At 41.1% G+C, this 24,123-nt stretch overlaps 1 protein-coding gene across 1 annotated transcript in view; it reads right to left on the bottom strand.

The window, feature by feature from the left end:
- Positions 1–24,123, bottom strand: part of LOC113902123 (multidrug resistance-associated protein 4-like) — a 113,722-nt gene that overhangs the window by 84,977 nt on the left and 4,622 nt on the right. The window contains exons 2-6 of the mRNA XM_027557077.1: positions 22,187–22,297; positions 21,580–21,646; positions 17,151–17,216; positions 11,012–11,236; positions 1,264–1,353 (exon numbers count right to left, since the gene is read on the bottom strand). Of these exons, the coding sequence (XP_027412878.1) occupies positions 1,264–1,353; positions 11,012–11,236; positions 17,151–17,216; positions 21,580–21,646; positions 22,187–22,297 (559 nt within the window). The remainder of the gene's footprint in view (positions 1–1,263; positions 1,354–11,011; positions 11,237–17,150; positions 17,217–21,579; positions 21,647–22,186; positions 22,298–24,123) is intronic.

Genomic DNA, 24,123 nt, shown 5'->3' with positions numbered 1-24,123 from the left:
AAAAGAGAAAGACAACAGTGTAGAAACAATCTACTCTGAAGGAACAGACAGGAATCTAAACAGAAATGATCTTAGTGAGTTTTACACCTGCTGAAGGAGAAATCCAAGTGTCCACCCCAGATGACACTGTTCTGGGGAAGCACAGGGCCGGCCTCAGGGACATCCAGGGAGAACCTGACCAGCACCACTGACAGAAGATGTTGATTTTGTCCACAACACAGATGAGCTCAGGGCTTCCCCAAACTCTCTCTGTCCCAAAATTCAGCCCCATCTCCCCAGAAGAGCCTATATTATGGTACCTACCACACTTTCCAATAACTGCTTGTGCATTTACCTTTCGGACAGGCTGTGGCCTTTCCAGGGCAGAAATTAAGGCTTATTGATCCTTCAAATTAAGTAGAGGCCTTATGTCATGTTTGATGAATAATTGAAGGGGAATTGAAAGTGTTAGTCACTTAGTCATCCAACTCTTTGCAACCCCATGGATTATACCCCACCAGGCTCCTCTGTCCATGGAATTATCCTGGCATGACAACTGGAGCAGGGTGCCATTTCCTTCTCCAGGGAATGTTCCTGACCCAGGGATCAAACCTGGGCATCGTGCATTGCAGGTGGACTCTTTACCATCTGAGCTACCAGGTAAGCTCCCAAACTTAAAGGCAGTATCATCCAGGAAAGAGAACTGTTCTATGCAGATCTGGCCAACAGCTGCAACACCCTGGTAACATGATCTATTCATAAGGTAAGTGTGAAATGGGTATGATGGGATAGCAGAGAGGAGATTGTGCAAAGCTGGAGACCATCCACTTGGCATTATTCCTCAAAGGCTCCCTGTGAAGCAGCACTGAACAGGGGGCAGGGGAAAGAACAATCCCTGCCCACCAGGCCTTCATCATCCAGAGAGGGAGGAAGACAGTTCAGGCAGCAACACTGACACCACATGCCAAGAAGGGCCACTATAAAACTTCTATGGAGGACCTCTATGAACACTAATCAAGCTGTCCAAGAACACTACTGCCTGCCTATTACTGAAGTATATTGCAGACAATGTCAGAAAAACAAACTTCTCATCTACAGGACAAAACATATTATCACATCTAAGTTGCACACAGAGGAAATGAGAGTTGGATAAAGAGAACCCTTGTCTTATGTCCTCAACAGAACACTGACCGACACCAAACCCTGGCACCTGGCATCCCAATAAGCTAAATCCAGTAAGAAGAAGGGTGGGAAATGGAAGAGGATCCCTCAGGGGCAGCTCACCTGATCAAACCTGTTCACATCGTTGGACAGCAGGTTAACTATCTGGCCTGTGGTGGTCTTCCCCATGGCTGAGCTACTCAGGCGAAGTGACTGAAATGAAAGAAAGATACAGAGAATCGGATTCCTACAGTGATACCAAGTCAGTCTGAGAATATAGCAAAATGGAGTGTGTTTTCATGGGGTCTTGTGTGGTGTCAGGACGAGCAGGATGATGCCTGACAGCAGGGCTTTGGGGACCCATGTTCATCCTTAGACAATTCAATGTGGCAGCAGCCCTGCTTACAAGGACAGCAAAAGGAGGAGCAGGAGACAGAAGAAAAATCCTCCACCCTGTTTCTCAGTGAACTTGGACCTGTCCGAAGGATAAATGAATGTAGGTTTAGACTTACAAGCCAACTAAGTAATTTTCAGCCAAACCCTAAACAGCATATTAAAAAGCAGAGACATCATTATGCCAACAAAGGTCCATATAGTCAAAGCTATATTCTTTCCAGTAGTCATGTACTGATATGAAAGCTGGACCATAAAGAAGGCTGAGCACTGAAGAACTGATGCTTTCGAAATGTGGTTCTAGAGAAGACTCTTGAGAGTCCCCTGGACAGCTAGGAGATCCAACCACTCAATCCTAAAGAAAATCAACCCTGAATACTCATTGTAAGGACTGATACTGAAACAAGCTCCAACAGTTTGGCTGCCTGATGCCAAGAGCCGATTCATTGGAGAAGATCCTGATGCTGGGAAAGATTAAGGGCAGGAGGAGGAAGGGGAAACAGAGGATGAGATAGTTGGATGGCATCCTGGTCTCAATGGACATGAGTTTGTGCAAACTCCGGGAGATAATAAATGACAGGGAAGGCTGGTGTGCTGCAGTCCATGGGGTCACAAAGAGTTGGACTGGACTTAGCGACTGAACAACAACAAGATGAAAGTGGAGAGGTCGCCTTAAGGAAAGAGATTAGGGGACCTGGACTATAAATCTGGTCAGTCATTAATACTAGGTATGACACCATTTAAACACTCTGGTCTTAGTTTCCTCATTCTAAAACTAACCAGTATAATATTCAAAACACTAATCCTGTGAGGAAACTATGTTCTTAATGCCAGTCTGCTGACTTTACAAAAACCACAGACTGTGCTGTACAATCCCTTGATTTGATTAAAAAGCTCTGAAAAATTCCCTGGAGAACTGAGAAACCTGAACAGACCACCTTGAGCTGTTTCAACAGACCATCAGCTGGAGCCATGGATCCAAACAAAATACCATGGTTCATAAATTCTTTATATTTAGTCTTCAAGTTAAACAGAAAAATCAATGCTCAAGAGAAAATGTAAAATGATGTAGCCACAATGGAAGAGATGGCATTTCCTCAAAAACCAAACATGAAATTAGTACACAGCACAGCAATTTCATTTCCCAGAATGTACCCAGAATAATTTAGAGCATGAATTTTACTGGTCATTTGTGCACCCTGTTCATAGCACCATTATGTACAACAGTCAAAAGATAGAAACAACTCAAATGTCCACTAACAGATAAATAGATACCCAGTCAGTCAGTCAGTCAGTACTCAAACTCAAGTCCATTGAGTTGATGATGCCATCCAACCACCTCACCCTCTGTCGTCCCCTTCTCCTCCTGCCTTCAATCTTTGCCAGCATCAGAGTCTTTTCCAGTGAGTCAGTTCTTTGCATCAGGTGGCCAAACTATTGGAGTTTCAGCTTCAGCATCAATCCTTCCAATGAATATTCAGGGTTGATTTCCTTTAGGATGGACTGGTTTGATCTCCTTGCAGTCCAAGGGACTCTCAAGAGTCTTCTCCAACACCACAGTTCAAAAGCATCAATTATTTGGTGCTCAGCTATCTTTAGATTCCAACTCTCATCCAAACATGACTACTGGAAAAATCATAGCTTTGACTAGACAGACCTTTGTTGGCAAAATAATGTCTCTGCTTTTTAATATGCTGTCTAGGTTGATCATAGCTTTTCTTCCAAGGAGTAAGCATCATTTAATTTCATGGCTTCAATAACCATCTGCAGTGATGTTGGAGCCCCCAAAAATAAAATCTGTCACTCTTTCCATTGTTTGCCCATCTATTTACTATGAAGTGATGGGATCGGATGCCATGATCATAATTTTCTGAATGTTGAGTATTAAACCAGCTTTTTCACTCTCCTCTTTCACTTTCATCAAGAGGCTCTTACTTCTTCTTCGCTTTCTGGCATAAGGGTCATGTCATCTGCTTATCTGAGGTTATTGATATTTCTCCCGGTAATCTTACTTCCAGCCTGTGCTTCATTCAGCCTGGCATTTCTCATGATGTGCTCTGCTATAAGTTAAATAAATAGGGTGGCAATATACAGCCTTGATGTACTCCTTTTCCGATTTGGAACCAGTCTGTTGTCCCATGTCTGGTTCTAACTATTGCTTCTAACTACTGCAAAAAATTTCTGAGGAGGCAGGGTCAGGTGGTCTGTTATTCCCATCTCTTTAAGAATTTTCCACAGCTTGTGGTAATCCACACAGTTAAAAGCTTTGGCATAGTCAATAAAGCAGAAGTAGATGTATTTCTGGAACTTTCTACCTTTTTCAATGATCCAACAGAGCTTGGCAATTTGATCTCAGGTTCCTCTGCCTTTTCTAAATTCACCTTGAACATTTGGAAGTTCATAGTTCACATGCTCTTGAAGCTTGGATTGTAGAATTTTGAGCATTACTTTGCTAGCATGTGAGATGAGTGCAACTGTGGGGTAGTTTGAACATTCTTTGGCATTGCTTTTCTTTGGGATTGGAATGAAAACTGACCTTTTTCAGTCCTGTGGCCACTGCTGAGTTTTCCAAATTTGCTGGCATATTGAGTGCAGCACTTTCACAGCATCATCTTTTAGGATTTGAAATAGTTCACCTGGAATTCCATCACCTCCACTAGCTTTGTTCATAGTGATGCTTCCTAAAGCCCACTTGACTTCACATTCCAGGATGTCTGGCTCTCGTCCAGTGATCACACCATCATGGTTATCTGGGTCATGAAGATCTTTTTAGTATAGTTCTGTGTATTGATGCCACCTCTTCCTAATATCTTTTGCTTCTGTTAGGTCCATACCATTTCTGTCCTTTATTGTTCCCATATTTGTATGAAGTGTTCCCTTGGTATCTCTAATTTTCTTGAAGAGATCTCTAGTCTTTCCCATTCTATTGTTTTCTTCTACTTCTTTGCACTGATCACTGAGGAAGGCATTCCAATTTCTCCTTGCTATTCTTTGGAACTCTGAATTTGAATGAGTATATCTTTGCTTTTCTCCTTTGTCTTTAGCTTCTCTTCTTTTCTCAGCTATTTGCAGGATCTCCTTAGACAACCATTTTGCCTTGTTGCATTTCTTTTTCTCAGGAATGGTCTTGATCATGGCCACCTGTACAATGTCAAGAACCTCCATCCATAGTTCTTCAGGCAGTTTGTCTATCAGATCTAATCCCTTGAATCTATTTGTCACTTCCACTGTATAATCATAAGGGATTTGATTTAGGTCATACCTGAATCAGTTCAGTTCAGTCGCTCAGTCATGTGCAACTCTTTGCAACCCCATGGACTGCAGCACGCCAGGCCTACCTGTCTATCACCAACTCTCGGAGTTTACTCAAACTCATGTCCATTGAGTTGGTGATGCCATCCAACCATCTCATCCTCTGGCGTCCCCTTCTCCTCCCACCTTCAATCTCTCCCAATGTCAGAGTCTTTTCAAATGAGTCACTTCTTCGCATCAGGTGGCCAAAATATTGGTGTTTCAGCCACTGCATCAGTCCTTCCAATGAACACTCAGGACTGATCTCCTTTGAGATGGATTGGTTGGATCTCTTTGCTTCCAAGGGACTCTCAAGAGTCTTCTCCAACACCACAGTTCAAAAGCATCAATTCTTCTGCTCTCAGCTTTCTTTATAATCAAACTCTCACACCCATACATGACTACTGGAAAAACCATAGCCTAGACTAAATGGACTTTTGTTGGCAAAATAATGTCTCTGCTTTTCAATATGCTGTCTAGTTTGGTCATAACTTTCCTTCCAAGGGAAAGCGTTTTTTAATTTCCTGGCTGCAGTCACCATTTGCAGTGATTTTGGAGCCCCAAATAATAAAGTCTCTTACTGTTTCCCCATCTATTTGCCATAAAGTGATGGGACCAGATGTCATGATCTTAGTTTTCTCATTGTTGAGCTAAATGGCCTAGTGGTTTTCCCCACTTTCTTCAACTTATGTCTGATTTTGACAATAAGGATTTACACAATATTGTATATACATGTGAAGGAATATGATTCACCTTTAAAAAGGACTTAAATTATGACATCTCTTCCAACATGGATGAATCTTGAAGACATTGTACTACATGACATAGAATAAATATTGTATGATTTCGCTTAAATGAGGGACCTAGAGGAGTCAAATTCATAGAAAGATGTAGTAGAGTCATGATGACGAAGAGGAGGTGACTGGGGAGTGAGTATTTAATTAATGCAGAGGTTAAGTTTTGGAAGAAGAAAAAATTCTGGAGATGCAGAGTGGTGATGGCTGCACAAGAATGTGAATGTATTTAATGTCACTAAATGGTGCACTTAAAAAGTTAAAATGGTAAATTTTATGTTGTGTATGCTAAGTCACTGCTAAGTCACTTCAGTCATGTCAGACTCTGTGTGACCCCATAGATGGCAGCCCACCAGGCTCCCCCGTCCCTGGGATTCTCCAGGCATGCTGTGTATATTTTACCACAATTGTTAAAATTATGAACCAAAGCTATAAGTAATTTTATCAAAAGGTAAATAAATGACAAATCATCTTTATATATGATACATCTCCCAAAATCATTCAATATCACAAACTATGACTTAGAGCTTAGCAGCCATCCCATTTCTAACACCCAATCTGATTTCTCCCCAGGACCAGGGGTCAGGAGGTGGAGCCTAAGTATGAAACACAGACGTTCACAGGGACATTTCAGAGCCTCTCGGCAACCCCAGCTTTGCCCTAAGGAATCAGCCACCTGTTACCTGCAAAGAAGTGTCTTATTTCTCCATCTCAGTAGGAATCTAGATGCAAGGCTGTCCATGAGGAAATTTCCATGTTTCTGGAATTTCAGCTTATGTATACAGTTTCTGACTTTGAAAGAAACAATTATTTTAGGCAATTAAGCCAGTAAATGAACACTTTGGGAGATGTTCACATTCACATAAGCAACACACAAGGTCAGATCAGATTTCCCAAAAGAGGCCTTCCAAAGTGTTAGTGGGAAGAGGAAGAAAACCAGGTGGACACTGTCTCACCTGTACAGCAAAGAAAGAGCTTTGTTTGCCTAAACCATCATCTCAAATATAACTTAAGGTTTTCCCAGTACAGTTCTGGTGAAATTTCCTGCATACTTATGGGAGCTAAGCATGATCTGGAAAGGTAAACATCTAGCTATTTTTTTGGGGGGTGGGGGCTCCAAAATCACTGCAGATGGTGACTGCAGCCGTGAAATTAAAGACGCTTGGATGTATGACGGAGAGTGTTTTGCCTATGTTCTCCTCTAGGAGTTTTATAGTTTCTGGTCTTACGTTTAGATCTTTAATCCATTTTGAGTTTATTTTTGTGTATGGTGTTAGAAAGTGCTCTAGTTTCATTCTTTTACAAGTGGTTGACCAGTTTTCCCAGCACCACTTGTTAAAGAGATTGTTTTTAATCCATTGTATATTCTTGCCTCTTTTGTCAAAGATAAGGTGTCGATATGTGCATGGATTTATCTCTGGGCTTTCTATTTTGTTCCATTGATCTATATTTCTGTCTTTGTGCCAGTACCATACTGTCTTGATGACTGTGGCTTTGTAGTAGAGCCTGAAGTCAGGTAGGTTGATTCCTCCAGTTCCATTCTTCTTTCTCAAGATAGCTTTGGCTGTTCGAGGTTTTTTGTATTTCCATACAAATTGTGAAATTATTTGTTCTAGCTCTGTGAAGAATACCGTTGGTAGCTTGATAGGGATTGCATTGAATCTATAAATTGCTTTGGGTAGTATACTCATTTTCACTATATTGATTCTTCCAATCCATGAACATGGTATATTTCTCCATCTATTAGTGTCCTCTTTGATTTCTTTCACCAGTGTTTTATAGTTTTCTATATATAGGTCTTTAGTTTCTTTAGGTAGATATATTCCTAAGTATTTTATTCCTTTTGTTGCAATGGTGAATGGAATTGTTTCCTTAATTTCTCTTTCTGTTTTCTCATTATTAGTGTATAGGAATGCAAGGGATTTCTGTGTGTTGATTTTGTATCCTGCAACTTTACTATAATCATTGATTAGTTCTAGTAATTTTCTGGTGGAGTCTTTAGGGTTTTCTATGTAGAGGATCATGTCATCTGCAAATAGTGAGAATTTTACTTCTTCTTTTCCAATTTGGATTCCTTTTATTTCTGTTCTGCTCTGATTGCTGTGGCCAGAACTTCCAAAACTATGTTGAATAGTAATGGTGAAAGTGGGCACCCTTGTCTTGTTCCTGACTTTAGAGGAAATGCTTTAAGGAAACTATTAGCAAGGTGAAAAGGCAGCCTTCAGAATGGGAGAAAATAATAGCAAATGAAGCAACTGACAAACAACTAATCTCAAAAATATACAAGCAACTCCTACAGCTCAACTCCAGAAAAATAAATGACCCAATCAAAAAATGGGCCAAAGAACTAAATAGACATTTCTCCAAAGAAGACATACAGATGGCTAACAAACACATGAAAAGATGCTCAACATCACTCATTATCAGAGAAATGCAAATCAAAACCACTATGAGGTACCATTTCCGCCAGTCAGAATGGCTGCGATCCAAAAGTCTACAAGCAATAAATGCTGGAGAGGGTGTGGAGAAAAGGGAACCCTCTTACATTGTTGGTTTGGAATGCAAACTAGTACAGCCACTATGGAGAACAATGTGGAGATTCCTTAAAAAACTGGAAATAGAACTGTCTTATGATCCAGCAGTCCCACTGCTGGGCATACACACTGAGGAAACCAGAAGGGAAAGAGACACGTGTACCCCAATGTTCATCGCAGCACTGTTTATAATAGCCAGGACATGGAAGCAACCTAGATGTCCATCAGCAGATGAATGGATAAGAAAGCTGTGGTACATATACACAATGGAGTATTACTCAGCCATTAAAAAGAATACATTTGAATCAGTTTTAATGAGGTGGATGAAACTGGAACCTATTATACAGAGTGAAGTAAGCCAGAAAGAAAAACACCAATACAGTATACTAACGCATATATATGGAATTTAGAAAGATGGTAACAATAACCCTGTGTACGAGACAGCAAAAGAGACACTGATGTATAGAACAGTCTTATGGACTCTGTGGGAGAGGGAGAGGGTGGTAAGATTTGGGAGAATGGCATTGAAACATGTATAATATCATGTATGAAACGAGTCACCAGTCCAGGTTCAATGCACGATACTGGATGCTTGGGGCTGGTGCACTGGGACGACCCAGAGGGATGGTATGGGGAGGGAGGAGGGAGGAGGGTTCAGGATGGGGAGCACATGTATACCTGTGGCGGATTCATTTCGATATTTGGCAAAACTAATACAATATTGTAAAGTTTAAAAATAAAATAAAATTTAAAAAAAATTAAAAAAAAAAAAAAAAAAAGACACTTGGCTCCTTGGATGAGAATCTATGACAAACCTCAGTTCAGTTTAGTTCAGTTCAGTCGCTCAATCTGATAACCCTAGACAGCATATTAAAAAGCAGAGACATTACTTTGCCAGCAAAGATCCATCTAGTCAAAGCTATGGTTTTTCCACTAATCATGTATGGATGTGAGAGTCTGACTATGAAGAAAACTAAGCGCTGAAGAATTGATGTTTTTGAACTGTGGTGTTGGAGAAGACTCTTGAGAGTCCCTTGAACTGCAAGGAGATCCAACCAGTCCATCCTAAAGGAAATCAGTCCTGAATATTCATTGGAAGGACTGATGCTGAAGCTGAAACTCCAATATTTTGCTACCTGATGTGAATAACTGACTCATTGGAAAAGACCCTGATGTGGGGAAAGATTGAAGGCGGGAGAAGAAGGGGACAACAGAGGTTGAGATGGTTGGATGTCATCACTGACTCAATGGACATGAATTTGAGTAAACTCTGGGAGTTTGTGATGGACAGGGAGACCTGGTGTGCTGCAGTCCAAAGAGGTCTCAAAGAGTCGGACATGACCGAGCCACTGAACTGAACTGAATTTGTGGGGAAATCTGAGTATTTTGTCTACTAAACAGTACAACAAAGTGTAAGAGAATAACAAATATGATGATGACTGACAATGAAGACCCTTAACTAGAGGGTATGTCACCCAAGGAGAATCTGGACTCATGTGCCATAGCCAAACACAGACAGTGAGATGCCAGGGCCCTGAGTTCACAGTCCCAAGATTTAACAAGATTTTACTAAAGGAAAGATGGGGGAAGCACATGCTACATTTTACCCAGAAAAGTATTCCCAAGAAACAGAAGCTCTAGATAAGTAGCAAATAATAAGAGAAGCAATATTTTTCATTTAAATTTTTTGGTTTTAGCTTTCAATGAGGATTTTGTTTATTTGTAGTAAAAATTAAATGTATTTAATATGTGCAGTGTGATATTTTGATGTAAATAAACATTGGGAAACAGTTACAGTAGAAAAACAAACATACGCCATCATCACATGTAGTTACCCTTTTGTATGTGTGGTGAGAACATTTAAGATCTACTCTCTCTACAAATTTCAACTATAAAATAACAGTTATATAATTTTTTTTTCTAGAAAAAAGTAAACAGCCCAGGGCAAAGAGACATCCAAGATCAAGTTTATAAACAGCCCTTCAGCTTATAACACTGGTGTATCTGTGGCAAATCCTTAATAAAATCACCAAAAATCTTTATTTCTTTTAAACTATTTAAGACCTGGGTAAACTATGGAATAATTCTGCAGCATTTCTCAATACAAAATCACTGAACACATTAAATCAGGTCTTATTAAAAGTGCTAAAATGCATACTTAAGAAAAAAGAAACACTGAAGTAAACAACTTGAATGAATAGCAACAAATTCTCACCAAAATACTAAAAACAAACTTGTGATTTCAAGTTTCATCCCAATATTCAGCTCTATTCTTTAATACCATTATAAACAATCATAACTATAGAATATAGTGAGTGAGTCTATGTTTGGCATGGATTCCATTTATATGTTTTTTTAGTTCACACAATTATATTCAATATGATTAGATGTTTCATTTAAAAATATAATCGTTTCCTTTCTCAAATACATTTTTTGCTCCTAGATTTAATTTTATAAATCCAATCACTGAAGTTTACTTTTAAATACAACTTCAATGTAAAAGAAGGTTTTAATGAACAACAAAAGTTCTACAAATACAGCTATGAGATTTAAGTATGAAAACATTGAAAACCAATTTGATAATCAGAATCCATTACAAGCTGAGTGGATATTATGCAACAACCTGTGGATAAAAGTTATCAAAGGCAGCTCTGACACGATCTCAACACAAAACTTTTCATTATTTACTTGTAAAGTTTGTTTAAATGACAACAAGAAAATTGGCCTGATGCAAATAGCAAGACTCTCTAGGAAGGTGTAAATGATCCCAGTTACAAATTTTTAGTTTTCAGAGAACTTTCCCAAAATGCTTATGATGCTTGAGGGGAGGTACATACCATGGTACCGAGCGATACTCACCTTGCGGTAGATCATATGGCACACGGCTACTCTCAGCCTCATCCCCACACGCTGCATGTGGTAGAAGTACAAGTGGTGCAGAATGGCCCACACAAGCACGCAGGCACTCAGCCCTGCTGCATAGCCATAGGCTTCATGCAAAGCAGCAGAATTGGCAGGATCATAGTTTTCAATATAACTAACCATTTTCCCCAAAAATATGGGTTGAACTACTCTGGTGCCTTCCTGAAAGAAAAAAACCTTAATTAGAAATACAAGTGATGTCAGTTTTTCTTAATACAAGCTTTACTTTTATTATTAGCATGTTGAAAAAGCCATCTTGAGAAAATGCTACATTCATGGCTAATCTAAAAGAAAAATGCACAGATCCACTATCTCAAAAAAGACAAGCAGACAACAGTGTTAGTTTTAACGTAGCCAAAATCTTACAATCAAAGACATTAAGCCTTAGTATTGGGTTGGCCAAAAACTTCTTTTGGTTTTTAAGTAAAAATAAAAGGCACATTTTTCATTTTCACCAAGAACTTTGTTGAACAACCTTGTCAAAGTTCTGTTCCATTACCTTCTTCCATTTTTCAGGCAATTTCCTAATTTCATCCTCCCAAAACTTTGTATCTTTTTGAGGAAAACTTTGTATCTATTTCAGGTGCCTTTTACAGTCTTCTGGAGAATTAAAATTTTCTTCCAGTAAGAGAATCTTGTAAAAAACAAAATAAATGGAAATCTGAAAGTGCAATGTCTGGTAAATATAGAAGATGGGATAGATCCTCCAGGTCAGGCTGTAACAGTTTCTGCCTGGTCATCAAATAAACATGCAGTCTTACATTATCCTGATGGAAGATAATGCATTTTCTGTTGACTAATTTCAGACACTTTTCATCAAGTGCTGCCTTAAGTTGATATAATTGGGAGAAGTACTCACTGGAATTAACTGTTTGGTTTTCCTGAAGAAGCTCATAATAGAGGACTCCCTTTCACTCCCACAGTATACATAACATCAACTTCTCTGGATGAAGACTGGACTTTGGTGTGGTTGGTGGTGGTTCATTTCACTTACCCCATGATTTCCTCCATGCCACATCAGTGTAGAGTATCCACTTTTCATCGCCCATCACAATTTGTTTTTAAAAAGGAGCATTTTATTAATAATTATGTATCAGTAGAGAATTGAGTGGGGAAATATGGTCAAGAAGGGTTTTTTGCCCCCTGCTTAACTTAGGTGGAAACAAAACAACAAAGTCATTAACATAAACAAAATGGTAAAATGACTTTTGATGTTTTTTTTTTTTTTTGGCTATTTTGAGTATGTTGACTATCTCCCATATGATATAACACTGATTGTTCTTAATCAATGTCTGGATTTGATCTGTGTCAACTTCTACTATCAAATGGTCTACTCAATTGTGGAACATCAGCCACAAAGAAACCTCCAGCACAAAATGTTTCTCTTTTTTTGGCTGTGTTGAGTCTTCATTGCAGTGCGCAGGCTTCTCTTGTTGGGAACTGCCAGTTTAGTTGCCCTGAGGCATGTAATATCTTACTTCCATGACCAGAGATCAAACTTGTGACCCCTGCATTGAAAGGCAGACTCTTAGGACCACCAGGGAAGTTCCCAGATGGGTTTTCTTTTGAGAGCTCTCTACTGTCTGTACAAAGTTGAGGCACCCACACACAAGAGGAAAGGAAGAAGAATCCAAAGCTCAAAATGTGAAGCATAACAAAAAAGCATTTTCTGCTCAACCAACTAGTGCCTGCTCAAATTATTTACAGAAAGCTGACCCCATGTCTCAAATGGATGAGGCACTCAAATGGATGAGGCACTCCTATATTGCTCTACACACACATGTTCATAGGCTCTAACACCTGCCTTACCTTACACAAGGTCACAGGAGATTTCATCTACTCCAGAAAAGAGAAGACCATGTAGTGGAAGAATTATGAGTAAGATGACCATATAAGAGTAAGATGACCAGTTTTCAAGAACACAAAGGCTCACTGCGACACTTCCAGAAAGCCCCATCATTCACCCCTAGAGGTGCTAAAAGCTTAAAAGCCCCTCACATCATATATTATAAAACACACTGCTTATAGAGTTTACTTAGGTAGAAGTCTGGAGGCTTACACAGAGAAGCAAGAATGTCAAACTACACAAGGCAGTCCCCAGCCCAGATATGATCAAGGGAAGCCCAGTGCTGCAGGCTACAAACCTGGGGCTCTCCACCACAAGTCCAGCAGTAACACCTGCCATCCCAAAGTGTCCTAAAACTGTGATTCTCTTTGGGAATCACTGCTGTCTGTTACTCAGCTCTCTATTTGGTCCTAATATTGTTGTAATTACAGGAAAAGTAAGAGTAATGCCACCTACTTAAAGAACACTGTAAATGCAACAAATCCAGCAAAAAAAAAAAAAAAATACTGCAAAAGAAAGGCAGGTCATTACTGCCTAAATGTCTTGATTTTTCTGCTGAGAGACAGAATTTAATATGCCAGCTGAGCAAACAGCCTCACTAAGGAGTAATGCCAGTCCAGGACCTATATCTTCTACTCTTCTGTCTGTTCCTGATCCTAACCCTCAATTAGTAAGGTAAAAAACAACTGAGAAAGTATTCAGTATCAAACTTGAAACTGGGGGCTCTCCTGATAGCTCAGTTGGTAAAGAATCCACCTGCAGTGAGGAGACCCCTGTTTGACTCCTGGGTTGTGAAGATCTGCTGGAAAAGGGATAGGCTACCCACTCCAGTATTCTTGGGCTTCCCTTGTGGCTCAGCTGGTAAAGAATCCACCTGCAATGTGGGAGACCTGGGTTTGATCCCTGGGTTGGGAAGATCCCCTGGAGAAGGGAAAGGCTACCCACTCCGGTATTCTGGCCTGGAGAATTCCATGGACTGTAGAGTCTGTAGGGATCACAAAGAGTCAGACACAATTGAGTGACTTTCACAAACTTGAAACTAATGAAATTAAAACTTTCTGGATAAGCAGGGAGAAGATAAAAAATTGTTTCCAAGATCCTTCATCTTTGACTTCTAAGCTTGATCTGTGAATATTCTTTCCACAAACCAATTGAGATTAGAGTTCTTACTCCTTCACAGGAATTCTTCACAACTGTGAAACCATAAAAGATTTTTAAAAGAGTCCAATACAATATGACAACATTTGTTCAAGTTTCCACAGAAATCTCAGGGTAAGAGAGAAATAGACAGACATTTCATGGTGCAGTCCCTAGTATTCAACCTTCTGAAAGTACTTGACTTTGGGGCCCCATTTCCTGCTTCTTAGGGGAACTTTTCACAGGGTTAAGTGCTAAAATTTCCCTAGTCAGGATAGTTTCCCATTACATTTCTGCATGTACTTAAAAGGTTTCTTACCCAACTCCACCATCTCCACTTCATGAGAAAAATTAATAAAACACAGAAAATAGAAACAAGCTATCAACTAAAAAAATGCTTGAGTGAAGTATATAAGCAGAAAAGAATGAGCTTATGGAAAAAATGAATAGATAGTTTATCTTCAGAAATGAGGGAACAGGTGACAAAGAGTAGAGCTGAGAAAGATCCAGAGCTAAGGAGGAAAAGCAGTGAATCAGGGAAAAAAATAACCATTAGCATTTTACATATAACTTCACTCCTCCCGACACAATGGTCTTCATCCTGACTGTAGCTTACCATCACCTGGGAGGGGTTAGGAGCGCTCTGAGGCCTGAAACCCAGCCTCCAGAAACTGATTTAGGTTCAAATGATTAGAGATGGAGCCTGAAGTTCCCTCTCCCTAGAAGATGCTGGATGCAGAAACTAATCCCATGTAAGCATCTGCTATTCTCCTGTATCATCAGGGCATCTGGACGTGGAGGGGTCATGAACCTGCTCTGAAGGACTTACAAGTGCCACAGAGGGTTTTAACCAGAGTTCCATGTTACATATCATGCTTCTAGGAAAATTCCTTATGAATCCAAACTCTTTAGACTCCAATGATGAAATTCAGACCTTTCATTTGACACTACAGAAAAAAGTAAATGTTTATAAAATACTATATCTACAAAATAAAAACATGAATAAAAATTTGTAATGTTACCTCTAAAAGGGGAGGGAGAATTAGAATGGAGCCAACAAGGATATCAGACTTCCTTAAAAACAGCCTCTTCTGTTGATAGAGTTTGAAAACAATATCAGTTCAATTCAGTTCAGTCGCTCAGTTGTGTCTGACTCTTTGCAACCCCATGGACCACAGCACACCAGGCCTCCCTGTCCATCACCAACTCCTGAAGTCTACTCAAACCCATCTCCATTGAGTTGGTAATGCCATCCAACCATCTCATCCTCTGTTGTCCCCTTCTCCTCCTGCCTTTAATCTTTCCCAGAAAAATATTATACAGAATTATAATTATAAAACAACAAAGTTTTAAAAAGCAATTCCTAAAATTTCAGAGTGAAATGAAACAAAAGGTATATCCATCCAGTAGGCTGAGTTATACAAAAAAAGAATTTTTAAAAGTGGTTGTAAAAAAATAATTTGAAAACACATTCCCTGTGTGATATGCCTAAGGACAATATGAACAGCAAAAAAAAAAAAAAAACTTCCAAAAGTCACATTATGGTTAATAGTGTTGATACTATAAGATTTTTAAATGAGTAATTATGTTGATATCATTGAGAACTGGGATTAGGCATGACAGAAAAGAGAACAGATGATGAAAGAAAACAGATACCAATCTAAGAGTTAAAAGATAAAGTAAAAACACTACTGTCCTGAATCTGATTTAGATTGAAAATACCCATATAAACTCAAGGTTTGTTTACTACAAAAAAATGTATACTAGCCTTGTCCAATGAAAAAGCTGAGAAATAATAGCCGACTCAACAGCAATGAGCACCCCTAGTGCCCAGACCATAGTCTCTAAATACCATTTCCCACTAGAAGGAACCATGGCTGCTTGGAGAAATGGAGATTCCAGGGCTGAGGCAAATTTTTACTTAAGGGTGCACAGCTTTTTTGTGTGTGTAAAGATAAACTAGAAACATTTTGTCACATCAGAAAGCAAAAAATTAGCAAGGATTTCTACAGTATGCACAAAAGACAGGAGTCCTAGGAAGAGATGCATTCTATCCTTAATGGCAGAGGCTGGTTTCACAAAGAGCTTAGAAAACTCATTGCTGTTTATAGGCCATTATGGCTGAATGAGATCTCTTGAGAAAAGTCACTTCTAAAAGCCAACTTTTCTGGAAAGTAATTAAAAGTTTCGCTTCTAAGCAGGATTTTGATTTTTTTAATCATTATGAAAGCAATCTTTAAAAAAAAAAAGGAATCATCAAGGAAATAATCTATTTCCTTGATTTTTTAAAGAAAATGGATTGAGGGGGATTGGAGGATGAGTGAAATAGGTGAGGGAGATTAAGAGACACAAACCAGTTATAAAATAAATAAGTCATGGGAATGTAATGTACAACATAGGGAATACAGTCAATAACATTGGAAAAATTTGTATGGTGACAGAGGATAACTAGACTGATCAGGGTGATCATTTAATAATGTACAAAAATACTGAGTCACTACACTCACTATACACTTGAAACTAATATAATATTTATATTATACTTCATTATACTATATATATTATATATTAGTATATATAATATTATATATTATGCTAATATTTATATATACTTCATTATATTATAAAGTATAATACTTCATATTATACTTCAAAAATCATACTTCAATTTTTAAAACTTTTTTTCAATGAGGCAATAAAAGTATAGATTTTTTTTAAAAAATGAATTGAAAAGCATTACCCTCATATATGTCTCAAGGTCATCACTGTGGATATTACTAACACCTGATGGCTAATGCTATGCTCTCAAGAATCAGTAGAGCAGGTCTGTTCTGCAGGTCCCTTTCTAGTTGGCTCAGTGCCCCCTCCTCCTCTCCTTTGCTGTGTGGTCCTCAGTGGTTGCTCTGAGCCCACATATCTCTGCCACAAGCAGCCACTCCTCAGCCTCCTGGGTGGAGCAGAAGTGAGGGACACATGGAAGAAAGGGTTGGGAAATAAATGCAAAGACCACTCAGCTCTCCGGGAGTGAGTCAAGGCACAAAGCGCTGAGTCCAGGCACAAAGCCCACTTTGGGATGCAGAGGATTCTACTTACTTCCTGCTCATCAGTTGAGCTCCGATATAAAGATTTACACAAATATGTGCTTCCTACATTCTCCACCTAAAGCAGAGACAATCAGCAAAAATGGCCTTGGACAAAGGTCAGTAATTAGACAAGGCCAGGCCATTTCTAAGGTTCCCAGGAAGAGGACATAAACTCTGGTCACTTCGCCCCCCTCAGGGGAAGGGACTGGGTGAACTGGACTAGGTGAACTGGACTGGGTGAACCCCCTCTGGTTCTCTGAGGTCACCCCACTTACACACCAGCAGGTGGACACCTCATCTGTCACAGAGAAGCCCTAATGACCTGGGGAGGTGGTCTCTGTGTCTCTGGTCCAGGAAGAGTCTTCGGGCCCCTCCTCTCCACCCTGAGGGCCCCAGGCAGGCAGAGACCTGTTCTCCTCACCCAAGGTCCCCATGGAGGTGCACACAGGGGCCAGGGTGCTGGGAACTCGCTGGCTGTTCTGTTCTAATCAGGGGTGACCTGCAAGTGCTCCAGGTTGGACATTAGCCTGGTACTTGCTTCCCCAAGCCTTATGATCACTCCTCAATTTGCACAGGACAGAGGTTTCACACTTTAAAATCTTAACCCCAAAAGCCTCATGCTGGACTGGCATCACCCTGCCTCTTCCCACTGTGTGCCAGGAGTGCCTTTGCTGTGGTTGGTCACAGCACTGTCTGGGAACAATGGGTAACCCATGAGTTGTCTGTGCATCACAGGAATTAAAAGAGGGCAGGAGGTTACAAAGTAAACGTATTCATGTTTTAGAGAATCCAGAAGTGAGTTTAGATCTTCCACTATCTAAAATTATCACCACTTAGGGACAGTAATGAGGGGAAGCTGGCTTCTTAAGAGGCTCCTGGTCCATCTGACCACAGCATGATATTGTTGCCGGCATCAACATCCTAGTCAAATCTGGCACCCAGGGGACATGGTCACTTGAAAACTACTCACAATTATGATCCCAAATCCGACTTCCTGCTCCAGGAAGTTCTTAGCATCCTATTTATTATATTAAACAAAGTTCAGGATGCATGTGTCTGAGACCCTGAAGACAAAGCTCTAAAGACAAGCCTTCCTGACCCTGGATAAACTCTTAGTCATTGAGATGATCAGGCTTGTAAGTCAGAGTGCCTGAAATGGAACCTCACTTTGTCCTTTAAACTCCCTGTAACCACAGGCAACCTATGTAATTACCTGGGTTCAGAGTCCTTTCTTCTACAATGGGGGTAATAGAAAACCTACAACTTCGCTGAGTTAGCCAAAGAAATAAAAATGTTATTACACATAAAGTGCTCGTGGCAGTTCCTGATACATAACTTAATTCGAGTACTTGCTATTGCTATTGCTGCACTACTAATAGTACTGTGGCTGCCACCACCAGTACTACTCAGTATGACCCTTTGTAACTGCCACTAGTACTTGTAGTACTACTACTGAGATGAGACCCCCATTTACCAGGTCCTCAACTCCCCACTTCTCTGCCATGACCACCCAACAACCAGCCTCCTGAAAGAGGGGCTGGGGCTCTACCAGTTGCACTTGATGCAGCCCCTAGGCCTGGCCTTCCTGGATCCCCAGTAGGAAGTGTTCCTGGGGCTGGACAACTGTGAAATCAACATTCCACCCCACCCTTCACAAGGCACTGCAGCATCTTGGTGGTCAGAGCCCTCTCTAAGGTGGCACTCTGCCCCACATACCTGTCCCCACCCTATGGCACAATTGTCAACTCACCTTTGTCATCAATGAGAACTCCGTCTCCCAGGACCACCCAGTCACCTGGGAGCTGACAGATTCTCTGTCTGTCCATTTGTGTGGGGCAGACTTCACCTGCCCAGCTGCCCACTGCCCACAGTGCCCTTCAGTATAGCACAGCCTTTAAATAAGAGCCACGCCGCCCACCTGTAAACCACCTGGCCCACCCACCTCACCCCAACACAATGAACTGATGACAGCTCACCACCTTCTCCACCTAGAACACCCCTTTAACAGCAACTGCATCTTCCATCCCTCCTGCCCTCACACACTCACAGGCCACCCATGCCCCTAAGGCAGTGCTAAGGGACCACGGAGAGCACGAGCCACCCAGGGGGGTCTGCAGCAGACCTCCAGCAGGCTCAGCCAGAACAGGGGACTGACGGCACTGTGTCCCCAGGTGAACCATCTCACTGCGGGGTCTTGACCCAGGATCTTCAGGGTCACAGAGGTCATTGACCTCACAGTTTTCTGTCCCTGGTTTTCTCCTGCACATCCCCTCCTCCATCTCCACCAAAGCCAGGATACCAAGACTCTCCCTTCAACCAGCAAACCACTTCCACAGCCAGAACAGAAACCAGCATGGAGGGTGCATGAATTCATGGTGAAGCTGGAGCTCCTCCACATGGGGTTTCTGACCTGGGTGACCTGGCCCACAGGGAGGGCACAGCCCAGGGAAGGGCATGCTCTTGGAGCTCTGGCTCCTCCAAACCAGCTCCTCCAAACCAGGAGGCTCATATTCCTTGAGGTTGTAGGATATTTTCCTCAAGGATCACTTTCAGCATTTGTATCAAGTACTAAGCACTAAAAATGTCCTCAGTCTTAATTAGTCACTCAGTCGTGTCCGACTCCTTGCAACCCCATGAATCGTGGCACGCCAGACCTCCCTGTCCATCACCAACTCTCAGAGTTCACCCGAACCCATGTGCATTGAGTCGGTGATGCCATCCAACCATCTCATCCTCTGTTGTCCTCTTCTCCTTCTGCCCCCAATCCCTCCCAGCATCAGGGTCTTTTCCAATGAGTCAACTCTTCGCATGAGGTGACCAAAGTATTGGAGTTTCAGCCTCAACATCAGCCCTTCCAATGAACACCCAGGACTGATCTCCTTTAGGATGGACTGGTTGGATCTCCTTGCAGTCCAAGGAACTCTCAAGAGTCTTCTCCAACACCACAGTTCAAAAGCATCAATTCTTCAGTGCTAAGCTTTCTTCATAGTCCAACTTTCACATCCATACATGGCCACTGGAAAAACCATAGCCTTGACTAGATGGACGTTTGTCAGCAAAGTAATATCTCTGCTTTTCAATATATCTAGGTTGGTCATAACTATCCTTCCAAGAAGTAAGCATCTTTTAATTTCATGGCTGCAGTCACCATCTGCAGTGATTTTGGAGCCCATAAAAATAAAGTCTGACACTGTTTCCCCATCTATTTGCCATGCAGTGATGGGACCAGATTCCATGATCTTCATTTTCTGAATGTTGAGCTTTAAGCCAACATTTTCACTCTCCTCTTTCACTTTCATCAAGAGGCTTTTGAGTTCCTCTTCACTTTCTGCCATAAGGGTAGTGTTATCTGCATATCTGAGGTTATTGATATTTCTCCCAGCAATCTTGATTCCAGCTTGTGCTTCTTCCAGCCCAGTGTTTCTCATGATGTACTCTGCATAGAAGTTAAATAAGCAGGGTGACAATATACAGCCTTGACGTACTCCTTTTCCTATTTGGAACCAGTCTGTTGTTCCATGTCCAGTTCTAACTGTTGCTTCCTGACCTGCATACAGGTTTCTCAAGAGGCAGGTCAGGTGGTCTGGTATTCCCATCTCTTTCAGAATTTTCCACAGTTGATTGTGATCCACACAGTCAAAGGCTTTGGCATAGTCAATACAGCAGAAATAGATGTTTTTCTGGAACTCTCTTGCTTTTTCCATGATCCACTGGATGTTGGAAATTTGATCTCTGGTTCCTCTGCCTTTTCTAAAACCAGCTTGAACACCTGGAAGTTCATGGTTCATGTATTGCTGAAGCCTGGCTTGGAGAATTTTGAGCATTACTTTACTAGCATGTGAGATGAGTGCAATTGTGCAGTAGTTTGAGCATTCTTTGGCATTGCCTTTCTTTGGGATTGAAATGAAAACTGACCATTTCCAGTCCTGTGGCCACTGCTGAGTTTTCCAAATTTGCTGGCATGTTGAGTGAAGCACTTTCACAGCATCATCTTTCAGGATTTGAAATAGCTCAACTGGAATTCCATAACCTCCACTAGCTTTGTTCATAGTGATGCTGTCTAAGGCCCACTTGACTTCACATTCCAGGATGTCTGGCTCTAGGTGAGTGATACGGTATAAAATGTCTTGTCTTATCAGTGCCATCCTTTCCCATAAGCTGTTATGAGAAAACCTGAAAGAACTTTTGGCCAACTTAGTACTAATCCCCTGGAGGCTCACTCCTTTAAGCTCTGTCCATTCTAAAAATAAACGCAACCACTGAGGTACATCATGATGAGATTTATCCTGTGACAAACTGCTGTCCTCTCTCCCCACCATTGCATCCATCTCAGTACTGATCTGCACACACTTAAAAGCAACACACAGTATGTAAAAAAATTTTACCTCAAGAAAGGTAAATATTCCCAAAACTAGACAGGATTTCCAGTAACACTTTACGATTGCTTTCATTAAAGAAGGCTCCTGTTTGTATGTCTTGGCTCTCAAAACTTCTTGATCCCAGTACCTGTGATGAGAAACAGAGTACAGTAAATAACAGCGTGTCCACCAAAAGGAAAGGGGGAAGGGTGGAGTGGGAGATGAGCCTTCACTACAGGGTGCTCTGCGGCTGCCCCATAGATGCTGGCTAACTGATCACAGGGCTCCTGAAAGATGAGTGGTGCAGACTCTGAAGCACCAGAGAAACAGGCCTTGAGGGAAAAGTTCCAGATTCTGGAAACAAGTTCCTTCCAAGCTTTGCTGGACTCACAGGTCATGAGCAGCTCAGGGCAGACACTGTCCTCAGGGACCCCACCTCCAGGGACAGAGCTCGCTCTCCAGGGCCATGGCTGTGGGCTCCCTCCACATCCACAGATGCACAGGAAACACGGGCTCCTCCAGCCTCCAAAGTGGGCTAAGCCCGGGGTCAGCCTGAGGAGGGGAGCATTCAGTGTCAGGGGAGGAGGCTCAGAAGAACCTGGAGGAAGCAAAGCCCCCCCACATGCACCTTTAGCCCCACATGGAAATTCTCACTCTCCCTCCCTTTCTCCCTGCTGCCTGTGCTCACCCTTGCAGCTCTTCTCCAAGGTGCTGGGAGCGATCGTCCGGAAGCACTGAGTACATGTCATCTTGTTTTAATTTCTGTTCATCACCAATTTTAAACAAGGGGTTTAGCCACCTGCTAAAAATTAAAAGGACAGTGATATACATCCAAATTCTGCTGCTCTGCACAAATGCTCAATTGTAAATCCAAACTACACATCTATAATTAGAATCTTATATTTATGGGCTTTGTTAAATAAAAACAAACAAACAAAAAAAACTACATTTTAAATATATAGAGGTATGGGGGAATGATTAGATATCTGTTTACACACTCACTCACATACATACACACAGTCCCTAACTCTGTACTCTGAGAGGCCCTGGAAGCAATGGCACACTGGTAGCATTTTAGCCCCCTGATCTTGGGGTTTGGGGTAACATACACAATCACAATTTTTTTCTTGTTGTAAGAAATGTTAAGGTCTCTTATCAGCTTTCAAATATTCAGAACAGTAGGATTAACTAAAGTCAACAGACTGCACATTACATCCCCATAACTGACTCATTTTATAATGGAAGGTTGTGCCCTTAGGTCCCCTTCACCCAGACCTTGGCTTTTTAATACCTTCTTTGCTAAAAGGAATCAACTAAGAAAAGGCTGGTTCCAAAATTGGGGCTGTGTGTGTCAGCACTGATAACTCTGTTTTTTTTTTTTTTTTTTTACTGTAATATAAGTGCCTGCAATAAAGCTTTGAAGACATCCATGTCAAAGACATCCATCTCCAGTGAACACGTGACAGCTACACAATGAGATAAAGAGCCAGGCCACCCCACCCGTGAAGTTCCCGCTTTAGAAAGCTCTGGTTGACCTGATAACAGACCATCTCACTGACTGTTTGCTTCTCCCTTCCTGCACTTTAATTCCCTCTCTTATTTTTTAAATTCACCAATAAAGAGTGAAACTTTAAAATCCTAGACACCCTACCCTCAACCTCAAAAAGGCAGAACCCCAAGTCCAAGCTTACTTGAGAGCTCTCTCTCCCCACCTAGGACCTCGCTGTGTCACCCCAGGGGTGCCTTGTACCTTCCGGGGCATGTGAGTGATACACCTTGGCAGTTCAAAGTTCCCTGATGGTTGTTGCTAAGACGTGTCTCACAATCCTAAGAACCACAAGAGCCAGTCCAGCCACAACACTGGCTGCAAAAAGAGAATTTCTGTGGGGGCTGCTCATAACTAGTATGATCCCTGGTGAGCAGAGCCCCAGGCAAAAGCCTCACTGTCTACTGGCCAAAACCAACAGGCAGAGAAAGTCCAAGATGGGTCTGGGACACATTGTGCCATAAAATAAAGAATCATGAGGATGTGTAGGAAGGACAGAGAAGCTTGAATGGCTCTTGCTAGACAAATCTGGGATACTTTGAACATCAGAACAAACAAATGGCAATGAACCTTAACCCAGTAAATAATGAAAGAATCCATGAATAAGTACTGCTAAATAAATGGAAGAAAAAGGAAAACTCTTGCAAACAAATGCAAACACATATAAAATGAGTAATCAATTACTTTTTAACTGTGTACATAACTTAAAATGTACTGTACTGAATGATTTTTAAGTGCAAGATATGTTTTATCTTTATATGAGAAAAATCACTTGAGAAATTGTTTTGTGATTCAATCTATAAACTATGTATTCCAAGACATGTCTGTTCCAGATAGATGCTTAGTCCCTTGTGCAAATCAAGTACTGGTCCAAAATACTGCTGAAATTTTATATACTTACTGATATTTTACACTTTTTTATCCTGCATGTCCTGTAAAGTTATAAATCTGCACAATAAAAATATTTAACAATTCCAAAAAAAAAAGGAACAATCAAGTCAAGAAAATCATCAATGGAAATTAAAAACTGGCTGAAAGTTTACAGCAGAAGATGATGTTTACATAATCTCAACTTATCT

The sequence above is a fragment of the Bos indicus x Bos taurus genome, chromosome 12 (genome assembly GCF_003369695.1).
Source record: "Bos indicus x Bos taurus breed Angus x Brahman F1 hybrid chromosome 12, Bos_hybrid_MaternalHap_v2.0, whole genome shotgun sequence".
Classification (NCBI taxonomy): domain Eukaryota; kingdom Metazoa; phylum Chordata; class Mammalia; order Artiodactyla; family Bovidae; genus Bos; species Bos indicus x Bos taurus.
Note: the sequence above shows the minus strand (reverse complement) of the source record. Positions and strands in the feature narration are given on the sequence as shown.